The sequence below is a fragment of the Balaenoptera musculus genome, chromosome 10 (genome assembly GCF_009873245.2).
Source record: "Balaenoptera musculus isolate JJ_BM4_2016_0621 chromosome 10, mBalMus1.pri.v3, whole genome shotgun sequence".
Classification (NCBI taxonomy): Eukaryota; Metazoa; Chordata; class Mammalia; order Artiodactyla; family Balaenopteridae; genus Balaenoptera; species Balaenoptera musculus.
Window position 1 is genome coordinate 86,520,657 of NC_045794.1, and position 16,697 is coordinate 86,537,353.

Consider the following 16,697-nt stretch of genomic DNA (forward strand, 5'->3'; position numbering starts at 1 on the left):
TGTGTTTGGGGTCTCCTTTTCGCAGGCTACAGGTTTGTAGTTCCCATTGTTTTTGGTGTGTGCCTCCAGTGGCTAAGGTTGGTTCAGTGGGTTGTGTAGGCTTCCTGGTGGAGGGGACCTGGTGCCTGTGTTCTGGTGGATGAGGCTGGATCTTGTCTTTCTGCTGGGCAGGACTGCATCCGGTGGTGTGTTTTGGGGTGTCTGTGAACTTAGTATATTAGGCAGCCTCTCTGCTAATGGGTGGGGTTGTGTTCCTGTCTTGCTAGTTGTTTGGCATGGGGTGTCCACCACTGGAGCTTGCCGGTCATTGAGTGGAGCTGGGTCTTAGCGTTGAGACGGAGATCTCTGTGAGATCTCTTGCTGTTTGATATTACATGGGGCCAGGAAGTCTCTGGTGGTCCAGTGTCCTGAACTCGTCTCCCCCACCTCAGAGGCTCAGGCCTGACACCCAGCTGGAGCACCATGACTCCGTCAGCCACACAGTGTTGGCGTTCACCATCAGGAAAAGGGGGTGCTCATGCACTGCTGATCCACTTGTGAATTGTTCAAGTTTTTGTGAAAACAATCTAACACAGTCTGTTTAAAAAAAAACCAGCAAAACTCTTGGGCCACTTTTATAAGGCACTAATCACAGTCCAAAGCTACTTCCTAATACCATCACCTTGGGGGTTAGCTTTCAACATATAAATTTGTGGCGGACACAGACATTCAGACCATAGCAGCTCTATGTATATGGGCATGCTTGATTAGTAGACCTTTATGAGGGTTTTTGAGTGAGGATCCACAAATATCAGTATCTTTTCTTGTGGACCAGTGGGTTTCCCCTGAGACTTCTCCAACCTCTTGCTTAAGGGCTCTAAGCCTGGCTATCAGTATTCTGGGAGCTTAATGCAGAGAGGGCAGTGTCTCTCTGTTCAGTATGCAGACTTTCACTTAATCTCCATTTTCAGTATCGGTGCCCCTCCTCCATCCTCACCAGAGAGACTCTGTACCACGGTCCAGAGCCTCCCATTTTAATCTTTCTACCTATCTCCCTTCTTCAGTTCAAATGGAGGTGAGGAATCTGTCTGCCTTTGTATGCTGGAAGAGCAGAGCTGGGGCTACAGACACTTTTTATATAGTCTTCCATATGATGGTCCTCTGGTGTTCTGCACTCTGCACTTCAGCCTCCAACGAACCTGATGCCCCCAATTTCCAAGGCTTTCTGGGCTCTTCAGCAAAAACGATTCACCTCTCAGTTACTTTCCACCTACAGGCTCTTAGCTTTAGCTTTTTCTGCTTTATAAAGGCATACCTCATTTTTTGCACTTCGCTTTACTGTGCTTCCCAGATAGTATAACATGGAGACTTGGTAGTGAAATAAACTTAGGGTCAAATTCTAGCTCTGCTACTTGCTGGCTGCCTGACCCTAGGTGTGTTATTTAAGATCTCTGAGTCTCATTTTTTTCCATTTGTAAGCCAGGGGCGATATTATCCAATTTATAGCATTCTTATGAAGATTAAATGAGATACAGACTTTATAACTATGTAGCACAAGGCCTATCACATAGTATAATGCTCCTTAATGGCTGTGGCTGTCATCGTCATCATTTATTAACAGTAGCACAATCACCATCAATTAGAAGGGAAGTAGAGGGCATATTATGGACAAGTATCCTTAGAGCTATGAGAAATTATAATTGATAATATACTTATAATTGACATTAAAGGTGGAGACAGAAAAGTAACAAAAAACATGTAACGAAAAAGAGGCAATGATATTGGGGTATTTGAATGAAGCCAGATCACTTTTATGGTTCAGTAGACCTATAATTATTGCTATATAATAACTGATGTTCACATTGATGATTTGAATTATCAAAAGGTTTAAATGTGTTTGTTATAGTGTCTTTAAGAAGACAAACAGAAATGTAATTAGGAAGATTCCTATCTAGAATGTTTAATGGTGAAGAATATTGACATGTATGTATTAAATCTTGAAGCCTATATGGAAAACTCAGTCATATAGAATAATTCATATGCTTGAAGGTTTCATATAACTGAGATTTTTCTCTTAGGAGTCATAAAATCTTTAGTGTACTTGTCTGATCTTGTTAAGAAAATTTGAATGTTAAATTCAGTATCTTGGGTGTTGTCACCTATGTTACATATGTATTTACTTGAATACTAACTACTGCTTGTAAAAATGTAGATTTTTTTTTTCCCCTCAAAATGTACTGTTCCTTTTCCCTTCAGAACTGGTCTTTTGAGAATGAATATTAAGTGGAAAGAAATTGTTTTCTTAAACTATTATAAAATTTAAAGAATAATCCTGTACAAATTAAGAATATAATTTAAACTGTTTTGTATTTTGGAAAATTTATTTTCAAAACATTTAAGTTGTAAATTATTTTGCTTGTTTTTTACATGTATTTCTATTTAATTGAACATTACTTGCTACAATAAATTATTTTATTTCTTGTAGATCAGTGATACAATGAACAGTGCAAAATCTGAACATACAGCTATGAAAGGAACTTCACTGAAAAACAAACCAGAACTCAAAGCATCAACTGATTCTAATGCCACTTTACATTCATCTTTGGCAACTAACGCTTCTAATCATAACAGTTGTGTGGTGGATATGCTAAGGAAAAATGAAGGTATAAAGATGGCATTCTAAATAAAGCTTAAGCTTTTTATAATAATGGTAGAAAATTTTAGAGTCTTTGAAAAAGTAAATGTTATATGGTTTGGATCCATTTTCAAAATATAATATATACCTACCATATTGACCCTAATTAGAATGATGTCAAGATACTAAGCAAGAACTTACCTGAATAGTAAAGATTAGTTATTAACTACAGAATTTAAATGAGGCAAGCTCTTGTGTACCATTTGAGATTGGCCAGTGTGTTCAGTATCACTGTTCCATTACCCTGTTGTCCTAGCACTTATAACTATCTGCAGTAATTTACTTTGGGCCAGGATTTTGCCTATCTTGTTCACATAAAGTTCTCCAGCACCCAGATTCATGCCTGGTAAATAGTAGTCACTTAATAAATAAATAAATATTTGTTTACCAAGTAACTGGATTATCCTCAGAAAGGTAGTTCATTTATGAAACTGTTGATTAGCCTGTTGAATTCATGGTACAGCTTGTAATTTGGTGATCCTTATATTTTAAAGTATTTAATTTGAATATTCTGATACCATTTGAGATATATTAAGTGTTGCCTCTGATTTCATTGTCTAAAATTACTTTATAAATCTCATCCTGATATATCCCTGACATAGGAATATGTGGTTTTATTTTTAATTTGAAAAACTTATGACCGTTAATAAAAAGCTAATCCTCTTCAGTGAATAACAAGATGAATATTCTTTTTATTTCTATTTTTCTTTATGAGTCCATGGTAGATAAAAATATTCAAGGAAAATAATTTCCTATAGTTTTTCTAATTTTATTATTTGTGGAAGAGGAGAGCACTTTTGTTGATTTTCTGATGTAAGGGAATCATTTGGTCAAATTTATAAAAGCTTGGTCTTGGACGTCAGTTTAAATTTCTTTTTTATAGTGATTGTCTATGTCTATCATATAAAGAAGTTTATACTCTTGAAAACAAATATGAGCTTTGAGATTTGAGAGTCTTAATGTACTCTGAATCCTACTTGTAAGGCAGTTTGGATAAAATTAATATTAGTCAAATGGAGAAACGAGTGGTTGTACAACGACAGTATCTGGCACATAGTAGATATTCAAATGTGTGAATGAATGGTTACCCAATTTCAGGTTAACAAGAGGAGATTGGGCTTTTTCTCTGTAGGTTGGAGTAGCTGATATGTTTCTTTCTTTTTTGTTTTTTTTTTTGTAAGTTTCAAAAGTGAAAGAATGACACGATTAGTTGGGTTTTTTAAATTAATTAATTTAATTAATTTATTTTTGACTGCATTGGGTCTTCGTTGCTGCACGTGGGCATTCTCTAGTTGCGGCGAGCGGGAGCTACTTTTCATTGCAGTGCGCGGGCTTCTCATTGTGGTGGCTTCTCTTGTTGCAGGGCATGGGCTCTAGGCACACAGGCTTCAGTAGTTGTGCCACGCAGGCTCAGTAGTTGTGGCTCGCGGGCTCTAGAGCACAGGCTCAGTAGTTGTGGTGCACGGGCTTAGTTGCTCCATGGCATGTGGGATCTTCCCAGACCAGAGCTCGAACCCGTGTCCCTTGCATTGGCAGGCGGTTTCTAAACCACTGCGCCACCAGGGAAGCCCTGCGATTAGTTTTTGTTTTTTATTTTGGAAAGGACATTCTAGCCTCACCATCAGGAAGAGTTATAATACGAAATGGTTGGGAGACTCGTTAGGACGTTCTTTTAGGACTTCAAGAGATGCATAGAGACTAAAGCAGTAGGTGGGATGGAGAGGAGAGAATACATCAGTTCAGAGACCTTTAGAAAGTAGCACCTATTAGACTTGGAAACTGGTTAGATATGAGAAATAAAAATGAGTCGAACATGACTCCCAGTTTTCTGGGTTGGACATTCAGTTGTTGATGATACTCTTCATCAAGATAGGAAATACAGGAGCAAGAACAGATTTGGGGATAAGATAGGTTCAACCTTGAACTTACTGTTTTTGAGGCACTTGAGGAACATATTGGTAAAGATTTCTAATAGGTAGTTGGATACTTAGGTCTGGAGTCTACGAGGCAGTTCTTGGCTGGAAGTATAAATTTAGAAATTAAGAGTATCTAAAATGTAAGCTCCACAAGAGCAGGGACCTTGTCTGACTTGTTTACTGATGGATTCTCAGGACCTGGCACTGCACCTGGGACATGTATTTGAGAGATGTATAATTCGTGAATGGTAGCTAAAACACCAGGAAAATATACAAGGGGAGAAAAGAAAAGGCTTAGAAACACCTGCATTTAAAGAGTCATTTGAAGAAGAGAAGCCAGCTAAAGAGATTGAAAAGGCATTCCAAGAAGGTTAGGAAAAAAGATTGGTATCATATTTTTTACCTGCGTAGTGGACATCACTGTTTATGACTATGCATTTATGATGTATGTATGAGTGAATACAAGTCATAGACAGAAACAGTTTCAAAAAAGAGTATGTGGTCAGGATTGTTTACATTGCAGAGAAGTCAAGTAAATGAAAGTAGATAAGTATCCCTTGACATTTGTCAGAGCCATTTCATTAGAGTTGTGTGCTGGATCAAATTTGGGGAGGTCAAGGAATTAGAGACTGCTCTAAAGGAAATTAGCGAGGGGAGATGGTAACTGGAGAATACTTGTTTATAATGTTTATAGACTGAGGCCCAAAACTACTGAAGAAGAATTTGAAAACCCCAAAAAGAAAGGAATGATTGATAAAAGAGGGTCCCAAAATATGCGAAAGGAATGGGACCAAGAGCACAAGAGAATAGACTAAACTTCCTTAGGAGAGAAGTCATCATCTGAAATGGAAGAAAGGACCGAGGGGCTGGGCACAATCATAAATACATTTCTAGTTTAGGACAAGAGAAGGCAGAAAATTGGTGGCATTCATGCCTGATCACCTCTTGTTCTTTTCCCAAAATGGGAGGAAAGGCCATTTGATCTATGACTGAGTAGAGTTCAAGAACAATGATTCAGTGTTTAGAATGGAAGAAGGAGCTGAGAAGTTGGCAATCTGTTATGGATATAATGCACTTTATTTTTCTAGATATTTTATGCCTAATGGTTAAGTCATATGACTGACTTTCGTAGTGCTCACGTTTATGATTTTAAAATTGAAAATGCCAAGAATTGGGTGACAAGAACTACAAGATACAGCAGTTATTTGCACGTGTTATGTTAATAATTAATCTTTTCCCTTTAATTTTAGGTCCTCACACTTCAGCAAATATAGGTGTTCTAAGTAGTTGCCTGGACTTAAGAACAGTAATCCCTGAAACTTCTGTATCCAGTACTGTTTCCAACGCACAAACTATGGTAACCCAGCAGACCATTAAAACTGAATCATCCAGTACAAATGGGGCAGTTGTTAAAGATGAAACTTCACTAACAACATTCAGTACCAAATCTGAAGGTTTGAAATGTGTTTCACATACTGTATTTTGAACCATTTTTGTATATAAATTCATCAAACGTATTTGTTTTAGATGGGAATTGCATTTCATCTTGGATTGAATCAAATATAAAAAGATGAGGCATTTCAGTTAAAATCATTATATAATATATTCTCTGCTACCTGACATAAAATAGTTAAATTAGCACACACTGTAATACAATCAGAATGTATCTTTCCTACCATAAACTTATTCAGCAAAATTTTTTTTTCCTTAGAAAAGATTAGTTCTAGGCTATGGAGTAACAATTCTCCCAGCCTGATTGATTTCTGATTTTGTAAATTCTTATTTTATTCTTTTGCAATAGGAATTGCGTTTCACGTTTGGTGAACATTCTCTGAAGTTCCAGCTAGTCATCAAATCCTTGAAAAATGAACTTTGTGAATTAGTTCAAGTTAGAGGGTCCATATTTCCAATTATTGTGATTTTTTGTATATTTATAAATTATATTTTAATATATCTGTTTGATAAGTGATTATGTAAGTCTTATCTGATGAATTGTTTAATTTTTAGTTGATGAAACATGTGCATTACCTGCAACTAAGATCAGCCGTGTAGAGGCACATGCTGCAGTGATGCCATTTTCTGTAAGTATATTACCTGGAGATGATATATGTTTACAGATGGTTAAATATGCTTTAAATGCTGAGCACCTTCAACATAAATTCAGGAAAAGACTCTTGGGCATCCTCTAGTAATTATTTGACATAGATTGAAAAATGAAGGGTTAAAGAGAAAACTGTTCACAGTATAATGTTAAGTGGAAAACTGTGGACAAAAAATAATATGTATACTGCATTCCCAATTTTATTAAAAACACACACAGTGGGGCTTCCCTGGTGGCGCAGTGGTTGAGAATCTGCCTGCCAATGCAGGGGACACGGGTTCGAGCCCTGGTCTGGGAAGATCCCACATGCCGCGGAGCAACTAGGCCCGTGAGCCACAACTACTGAGCCTGCGCGTCTGGAGCCTGTGCTCCACAACAAGAGAGGCCGCGATAGTGAGAGGCCCGCGCACCGCGATGAAGAGTGGCCCCCACTTGCCGCAACAAGAGAAAGCCCTCGCACAGAAACGAAGACCCAATGCAGCCATAAATAAATTAATTAATTAAATTTAAAAAAAAAAAAAAAAACACACACAGTGCGTACATTCACACTCTCACGTGAGTCCTCACATGTCTGCACTACGATGCTAGATGACTTTCTTCAGGTTGTGGGGCCAGAGATAATTTTCACTTTCTTCTTTATGCTTTCAGGATTTTTCTGTAATAAAATGTTACTTTCATAATCAGAAATATGGGTGTATACATACATATGTGTATATATTGAAATTACATTAATGGTTTAAAGAGTAAAAGGACGTGTTATAAAACATAAAACTTGAATGGCTTTCTTGCTAGCCACTTAATAGGAGAACAACAGAATATTGCAATACTGAGTCAGGCATACCTGTAGGGTATCCCAACAGTCTCTGACATTGGGTTTTTTGGTGGAAGGCCAGAATAAGTCTGCCTGGTACCAAATTTAAATGCTAGGAATGTGGGCTTCCCTGGTGGCGCAGTGGTTAAGAATCCGCCTGCCAATGCAGGGGACACGGGTTTGAGCCCTGGTCTGGGAAGATCCCACATGCCACAGAGCAACTAAGCGCGTGCGCCACAACTACTGACCCTGCGCTCTAGAGCCCGCGAGCCACAACTACTGAAGCCCGCGTGCCTAGAGCCCGTGCTACACAACAAGAGAAGCCACCGCGATGAGAAGCCCGCACACCGCAACGAAGAGTAGCCCCCGCCACAACTAGAGAAAGCCTGTGCGCAGCAACGAAGACCCACCGCATCCAAAAATAAATAAATTAAATAAATAAATTTAAAAAAAAAAGAAAATGTCCATTTAAAATAAAATAAATAAATAAATAAATAAATGCTAGGAATGTGCCTCACAAATAGTATACTAAGATTGTTTCACTTAGATGAATACATGTGTTTGTGTATATCTTTAAATTTATTTTTAAATTCTCAGTCATTTTAACTTTATTGCTATGAGCAAGAGTTTTTATTTGACCTAAAATTCACCTTTTAGAATCTTCAAGATTAGTCTATAGTTTTAGTTTTCTTTCAGTCATGATTTTATGGCTTTTGATTGTGTATTTACCTTCATCAGCTTTCACCTTTCCAGAATGTTAAGTCCCAGTGTTCTTACACTCTTCTCAGAGAAGAATTATTAAAATGAATTTTTATCTCTTAAATCTGTTTTGCAATGCATCAGCCAGAGTGGTATCTGTTATTTCAGTTGGAGCCAGTTGTTTTATAAAAGTTGTTGAAGAGAGTTTTTACAACTTTAAAATGAAAACAAGTTTAAAGCTATTCCTTTTCTAAAAACCTTAAAGACTCTTCTAGTTAGCTCACTTTGTCATGTGTGATAGCCTAAGTAACAAGTAATGTGAATTATAAGCATGTACCTCTGCTGTTATATATTCAAGACAGAAATAAATAACTGAAGTGCACATTTGTTTTGAGCTTCTGGAAACAGTGTCTCATTTATAAAGAAGATGGCTTAAAAAGGTTAGTTCCAGGGATAAGTATAATTCACTTATTACTAAAAGTAGCTTAAGGTAGAGGAAGTTTATTAGTCTTAAAGCAAGGTAAAAATGTAAAACTGTTTAATCTGTTCCTCTTTAGTATATAATAAATTATATTCAAATTGCATTTTAGTTTTGAACATTTTTTCTCCTTTTAGGTTTGGAGAATCACAGGTATTTCAAGTGCAAAGGTCACTGAATTTCTGCTAGTTGTTTTTGAATCTAGAAATAAGCCAGCTTGGAATGAATTTTTCCTTATTTGCTCCTTTTGGAGCAAGTTGTAGTGTCACATTAAAGGGATTATTACATTTTCTGAGAGAGTCTCTGAAATGACAATGTTTTATAAAACAGCTGGCATTTTAACGTATCACTGATTGGAAAGCATGCTAACTCCAGCTAGGTTGATAGCACAGAGCTACTGACTTGGAGAATGCCTGTCACTCCCTATGTTTGAATTGGCAACCCTGTTTCACTGTCAGTTGACCTAATCTGTTAAGAGTTTATTTACTTATGAGCTATTAATTGTGGTGTTTACCCATATACCTACTTGTAGATCACTGCATGGATTTATTAAATCTTGAAATTTCTTGTATGTTCAGTAAGAGTCTTCATAAATTTTTCTTTCTCTGAAATTAGAAAGAGACTCCTTCAAATCCAGTGGCCACAATGAAAGCAGGAGAACGACAGTGGTGTGATGTAGGAATTTTTAAAAATAATACAGCTTTGGTGAGCCAGTTTTATTTGCTGCCAAAAGGGAAGCAAAGCATCTCAAAGGTAGCTATTGACATACTTTCTACACTGTTAGTTATAAGCCTCAAGAATGAGATTTTAAAAAATAATCCTGATTCAGGACATTCGAATGAGTGAAATTGGGATCTGTTTACAATCTATAATTGAGAGTTCTGTATATAGCTATCTTGTATTCTTTTTTAAGACTCCTTTTATGGAATATATCACAAGCAGGTTATTTTAAAAAATCTCATACAATCACTGGGCTGGATTTTGAGTCATAAATGATATGGTCTGGCCAGTACAGATAAAGATTTTTTGAAATATCTCTAATTGTGTTACCTGGTGTGTTTAAAGAATGTTTAAAGAACATTTTTTTACTTAGAACTTTTGTTATTCCTAATTTCACAGTTTAAAAAATTTAAAAACCCCTACGCTATTGAATACAATCTAACTTTCCCTTAATTCTGAAGTCCCTTAAAGAGGACCTCATATATATAGATGAGACATTAACCCTCTAAGAATTATGAAATAGATAACAGCTCCAAAGCATATTGAACTAATTTTTTTCTGCAATGGGGAATTTCAGAGAGGGAATTGCCAAAGAAATACATATTCAGTTTGAATCTCCCAAAGATCTTACTAATGGGAACTATATCATTTATCATTATATTTTAGTTTCTCTAATATTACTTCTGGTGTCTCACTTTTACATATTGAATTCTTCCAATTCTTGACAAAAATAGATATCCTAGTTAATAATTTGTTGGTATTATGCCTAACAAAATTTCTGGCTGTAGTTTGATTTCATATACATGGAAATATCCTTATCTAAGGGCCTAGTAGCTATCTGTTTTTCCCAAAAGAAAGAAAAGAACATAAAATTTAGAGCCAGTAAACTTGAATTTGAATCATTAGTTCCAGCACTTGACAGTGTGACGTTGGACAAGTCACTTGTTTAACCTTGCTGAGACTCAGTTTCCTCATCTGTGAAATGGAGATGACCTAACTCCCTTAAAAAAATGGGATGGTACATTGGTGGTATAGTGAGAGTTAGGGAGAATATGTAAAAATTGTTTGAAAGTTGTAGATGTTATGATCTTCTTACCCAGAGTATGCAGTCCAATTATTTAATTTAACATTTTTTCAGCATCTGCTGAATATTAATTATTAAAACGCTCTGTACTACATGCTAGTCATTCCTTTTCTATCAAGTTTGCTTGCCTATGTCCAAAGGGTATTGTTCCTGGCTAGACTGTTTGACAGTAAATTTTCTGAGATTTCTACTCCACGTTAAGTTTACATGGAGATAGTTGTTACCTTGTTTATAGTGGTCAGTTTTTTTCTATCTCCATACTCTTCATGTGCAGAATAACCCTTATATTTCTTTTTATAACCAGTGATTCTCAACTGGAAAGGCACTTTTCCTCTGGATGAGAATCACCAATTTATGGGCTTAGTTACTTTTGTTTTGGGGGAGGGGGGGTTCATTCCATGTATGAAAGAGGAAAATAGATAATGTGAACTACAACCCTAAAACATAATTCATTCTTTAAAAGTTTTGTTATTTAATGAAAAAATAATTAATTGCATCTTTTCTTTGACTTTTGCATATATTACATTTTAGATAGGAAATGCAGATGTACCTGACTACAGTTTACTTAAGAAACAAGATCTTGTTCCAGGCACAGGATACAGATTCAGGGTTGCTGCCATCAATGGTTGCGGAATAGGCCCTTTCAGCAAAATCAGTGAATTTAAAACTTGTATTCCCGGTTTTCCTGGAGCTCCTTCTGCAGTCAGAATTTCAAAGGTGAGACATCAGGTCAAGACTTAATGATTTAAATTACTGAAACTTTGTAAATGAAGTAAAACTATCAGTTTAGAGATTCTTGTTAGTGTCTGATGAAATGAGAGGTATCTAAAAGGGGTAGATTAAAAATTTTTTAAATATTTTTCTCTAATCATTCATGATATTTTTAAGGACCAAAATTTAAAGCAGAATTACAGCATCCAAATTTTACAAAGTCAGGGAAATCTGTGTATGCTTCTTAATATTAGCTTTGTTCTTGTTATTATGGAACGAAAAAGTTTTGTGCTGGAGAGTGTTAATAGAACACATTTAATTGGACTATATTTTATCCTAAGGTCCTACCCCTATTTAGAGAAGATAAGGTCTGCTTTCAGATAAGAAAAATCCCTTTCTTGGGGTAGTACAGGCGGACTTTTAAGCCTAGTTATGTTTTTTAAAAGGGCATGAAGTAAACACTGTAGATCCAATTAAGATTAGTTTTTAAAAATCAACAGTAAAAGTTCTAACATCTAATGCAGTTACTTTAGTGAAAAGCATCTTGTGTTCAAAAGATAGACTCAACATAATAAGTGAGATTAGAGAAAACTTCAGAACTTTTACCTGTTTTTGTTTTTGTTTTTCCCCCTCTCTTCAAGAATGTTGAGGGTATCCATCTTTCCTGGGAACCTCCAACTTCACCTTCTGGAAATATTTTGGAATATTCAGCCTACTTGGCTATCCGCACAGCACAAATACAAGATAATCCAAGTCAGCTTGTGTTTATGAGGATTTATTGTGGTCTAAAGACATCATGTATAGTAACTGCTGGGCAACTTGCAAATGCACATATTGATTATACATCCAGGCCTGCCATTGTGTTCAGGATATCAGCAAAGAATGAAAAGGGATATGGACCAGCTACACAAGTTCGATGGCTTCAAGGTAACAATAAAAAAGCACCTTTAAATTGATTTTTTTTTTTAACTGAAGCTATTGTGATGATTATTTATTAGTAACTGGTTTTGGAGATTTGTCATTTAAAAGAGTATTCTCTGACTGTATTTCTAGCAGTTATGAATTTGAGTTTGTAAGTTGTTCTTAAAATGTATTTGCTCAATTCTAGATCCAAATAAAAGTAGAAAAGAAGCAAACCCTCTCTGAAAACTAGTATATGAATTCTTCCCTAAAGTTATAGTTCTTTTATAAAGGAAAATAGTAAAATTAAGATAAAAGCTAGAAGGCTTTATTACTCCAATATCTTTTATAAAGGCCATGTAACTCAGTCATCCTAGAGTTATTGAGATGATTCTAGTAACTGGCTGTTGTACACTGTGCTGTCTTATATAGTAAATGTTCTCTACATTGTAAAGGCCCTGTCTTTGAGTACTCCCTCTAACTTTATTCTATATGAGCAGTGGTCCTCTAACAACTATCTTCTACTGGATAATATTTGTAATACTGATTTTAGTAGCCATTTGATTCATTTCTTTATCTACAGTTAGCACAGAGCTTAAGAAATTAAAAAAAGAAAGAGGCAAGTTCAGAAACTCTGCTTTTGAATTTTCATCATTTTCCAAGAATCATGGCAACATACAAAAAGAATAATGGATTTTCTTAATTCATACCAGGTTGATATATTGGAGTATATTTTTGGCCAAAGCACTTAACTTATCTGGCCCTCAATTTCCTGATTAATAGATGAGGGAGTTAAAAGAGTTTACCTTTAAGGTCCCTTTCAGCAGTAAAATTCTGTATGTTCATCAGAAGTAAAGTATATCCCTAAACATTTCAACATCTGTCTCAATGGATCTAATTTTGCTTTTGCTGAAATTAAAATGTTCATAGTTTAAAATTCAAAGTTAAAGTATGTCCTTCTTATTGAAGAAAGAAAGAAGCACCTTAACTGGACATGAGTTTTGAAATAGTGTTTTAAACATTTGTAAGATTTTTGTAAATGCTCTAAATGTTTTATTTTTGCATTGTTTTTACCTTGAAATTGTATAAACTTTTTTACAACTGAAATATAAGCATTAGACAGCTTACTCAGGTTCCATTACAACCTTAAAGATGCATATAGGCATTATGGATACTCTGCTACAGGTAACTTGTTTTAAACCTTTTAGACATTTCATGGTTCCACTGCCTATTCGAATCTGGAATGAATATACAGAGCAATAATTGCAGAAAAGATATTTCAGACTAAGAGCTGCAGTAACTGCAGGGGCACAGGTCTGTCGTTTTATACCATGTAACCTTATGCCAGTTTAGGTTGACTGAGTAGCTATGTCCTCAAACTTCATGTATAATACTCCAAGCAAAGATGGATTTAATTGTGCAGAATTGATATATATGTATGTTCCAGTTACTAATTTAAAAGTGTATAGAATATTTTAATATATAATTTTTGTAAAGAACTGGGATTTTTATACTACAGTATTTGTAATTAATGTGTCTCACTAATTTTTTTCTCTTGAAGAAAATATGCAAACTGTTAGACACATAATGAGTGATTTCCAAACTCTAAAGGTAAAATAAATGCACTACTGTGGTGTTGTTAGAATACCTTTTTTGTGGCTATATGAATCCTTAATCTTTAAATGTGTACTTTACAAACAGTGTTTACAAGGAGCTTCTCTGGTTTGTTATCCCAGCACCTCCCTTGGTGAGAGCTTCATTCTGCATTTGTTTAACTCATATGCTTTGCTTTTGGCATATGCTTGCTTTTTGCACTAGTAGAATTTTAACTTACCTCATTATTATGTTTGTAATCATTTGTGTAGCTTCCATAATATGTCTGATATAGGCTAAAGAAGTACTTAACCAAAGTTAAAATAAATGGTAAGCAATTTTGCACATATTAAATGCTAGGGTTTGTTGTGTATATGTGTGCGTTTAGTTACAAAAAGAATAAGAATGGAAAGTTATAGTAAGTATGTGTTTCAAGCCCAATCATTTTAATGATCTATTTGCTTTATTAGGAAAAGGTCTGGCTTTTAACCCTTTATTCTCTGCATTAATTAACAATTTGCATCTTGAAGCACTTCTCTTAATGACAAGGAATAAGTTGACTTTAAGCAAAGAATAGAATATTTGTTTGAGTGTGTACATTTATACCTACTTAGTATTTTGTTTAGTTTACTTTGTTTAAATATCTCTTCTTTTCTAGACTAGGAGGTGAATATGAACCTGTGGTTCTAAAATATGTCTTATTTTCTAGAGAGAAAGGCAGTCTTTCTATACCAAGGGATTTGTTAAAATAACAAATGTTTTTACTTTGAGAATCAGCCCAGTTTCTTACCATTTTTTCACATTTGTACATTAAGTAGTAATCATATTTACCTCTTTGATAAATGATTGGTGACTGAAAGACGCCATTGGGAAATCTCTGTGGCTTTGACATTAATAGTTAATATGAGATCATTGAGCTATGTGTTTATGAATAGAATGGATTGGGATAAATAACAAGAGAAGTGCATTTAGCTTCTATGATTTGCACATTTTCTAAGTGAAGATCCCTTTGTGTAGCAGTGGGTTATAACATGCAGGTATCTTTCATAAGAGGATTTACCCTGAGTTAAATTACTTTCTTTACTCCTCCCAGCTGGATAAGCAATTCAGACGTACAAGTGTTTGTGCCATAGTCCTCTTCCTGGACTCTGCAGATTTGGTTCACATAGGTAGTAAAAAGATTTTGCTGTTGCATGCTCTTAGAATTATGTTTTCTAAAGTATTGTATTGGCTTCATTTTAGTTTAGTAAACTGTTTGGCAACTTAACTAGAAATAGGGTATTATAAACCCACTTTTATCTGCATTAAAAAAAAAAAACAGGAATAATCCGATTGCATGTATGAGGGCCCCCTGCCCTATAACCCAATTGCATAAATATAATCATCTGTAGGAAGGTGAAACTGTTGATCCATTACTTCAAAGCCTTGTAGACTAGCAAAGATTTGTTCCAGTTAGACACATGGTCTACTATAACTGGGGATATTTTTATTTTTAAAAATTGCAGCACTTGTAGCATAAAAATAACTTGTAACATTGGATATGAAGAGATTATTAGTATTTAAAATTACTGTAGTCATCTGATCATAAATGAAGTAGGTTCAAAATAGACTTGGTCCTTGACCATTTAAGGTATAACTGACAGTTATGTTTTCCAAGACTAATTTTAGGCGGTTTTATGTATTGTGTACCAATGACATGTAAAATAAAGCACCTTTTCTACTATAAGCAATTACAGGTGTTATTTATTTTGAACTACATGGAAGAAAAATTAGTGGTGGCAGAGTAAATCTGTAGAAATGCTGATGTTATATCATTCACTTAAAATGATATAGGCAGGCTCATAAAGAATGAACTGTGTCTAAAAACTTGTTTATTGAGTGGATTGTGTTTGGGAGTCATTTTCTGATAGAAATGTAAAGCCTATCTAACCTTTATTGTAACTAAACTAGTATGCTTGAAAGTAAAAAGGCAGATGGCTCCAAGAAACAGACTAAACTTGTTGTCACCTTTCTTTGGTCTTTTTTAGTCTTAATTTTTTTTTTCTTTATGCTTTTCATTTTAATTCATAGCAGCCGGTCTTCTGTCCTGCTACTCCATCAAAATGGCTCTAGCAGAGGTCAGGGATAACGTCTCATTTCCCAAATCCATTGAATTCTTTCATTGTACTTAATCTTGTCATTTGAAACTTTAACCACTCCCTTGACACTTTGACGTTTTTTTAGTTTCTGTGGGACTGTGCTCTCTGTCTTTTTGTGCACCTCCTTCTGTCTGCAGTCCCCTTTTCCACTCCCACCTGTCTCCATTCATATTTTCAAGATTTAGGTAAAGGTCGCCAACCTGCTGAAGCCTTTCCTGACATACTTCATTTCTAGGTAGATTTGACCCCTTTTTCTTATGCCCCTACTGTCCTTTGTTCAATCTTCTGTCATAGCAGCCTAAAAGCTCTTGCGCCCTTACTCGTTAGCGTTGTTATTCCTCTCCCTCTGCCAGACGGTCAGAGACTGGGTCTTTATCACTCTTCCATATCAGCCATTTAGCTGCTACTTAAATATTTTAACAAATGATTAAAGAAAATTGCACCTGTACATCTCTCTCCATACTCTCACTCCCCTTCTCAAATTGGGTCAAAGTGAGAGGGAGGCTTTGAAAGGGAAAGAGATTTTAGCAGATTTAATAAGCCTCTGGAGGAAATACAAGCTCCACCTTTGTCTTACCCTACCCTGCTGTTACTTAGGTTCCTAAGAGAAGTTCTGGGATAAGTAAGAGATATGTCACATATTTATTAGGCTAAAAGGGATTTAATATGGGTGTATATAGATCTCAAGAGGAATTCTTTGATCTAAAAAGATCTGAGAATTTAGTGAGACCGGTGGGCATTGCTGGATAATGATTTTTAACATTGGATGATCAGGAAAATGAGCTAAAAATATTTCCAAAGTCAGTCTCTCTGATTTCCGTATAGGAAAGCCATGGACAATTGTCTAACTTTAGAAGAAGCTACCTACATAT

At 35.4% G+C, this 16,697-nt stretch overlaps 1 protein-coding gene across 3 annotated transcripts in view; it reads left to right on the forward strand.

The window, feature by feature from the left end:
• HCFC2 (host cell factor C2) overlaps positions 1-15,413 on the forward strand; it is a 44,824-nt gene extending 29,411 nt beyond the window's left edge. For all 3 annotated transcript variants that reach the window (XM_036867583.1, XM_036867584.1, XM_036867585.1), the window contains 6 exons: positions 2,465-2,642; positions 5,841-6,044; positions 6,598-6,671; positions 9,295-9,432; positions 11,015-11,200; positions 11,836-15,413. In XM_036867583.1, the coding sequence (XP_036723478.1) occupies positions 2,465-2,642; positions 5,841-6,044; positions 6,598-6,671; positions 9,295-9,432; positions 11,015-11,200; positions 11,836-12,150 (1,095 nt within the window). In that variant the 3' untranslated portion in view covers positions 12,151-15,413. The remainder of the gene's footprint in view (positions 1-2,464; positions 2,643-5,840; positions 6,045-6,597; positions 6,672-9,294; positions 9,433-11,014; positions 11,201-11,835) is intronic.
• Positions 15,414-16,697: the final 1,284 nt, after the last annotated feature.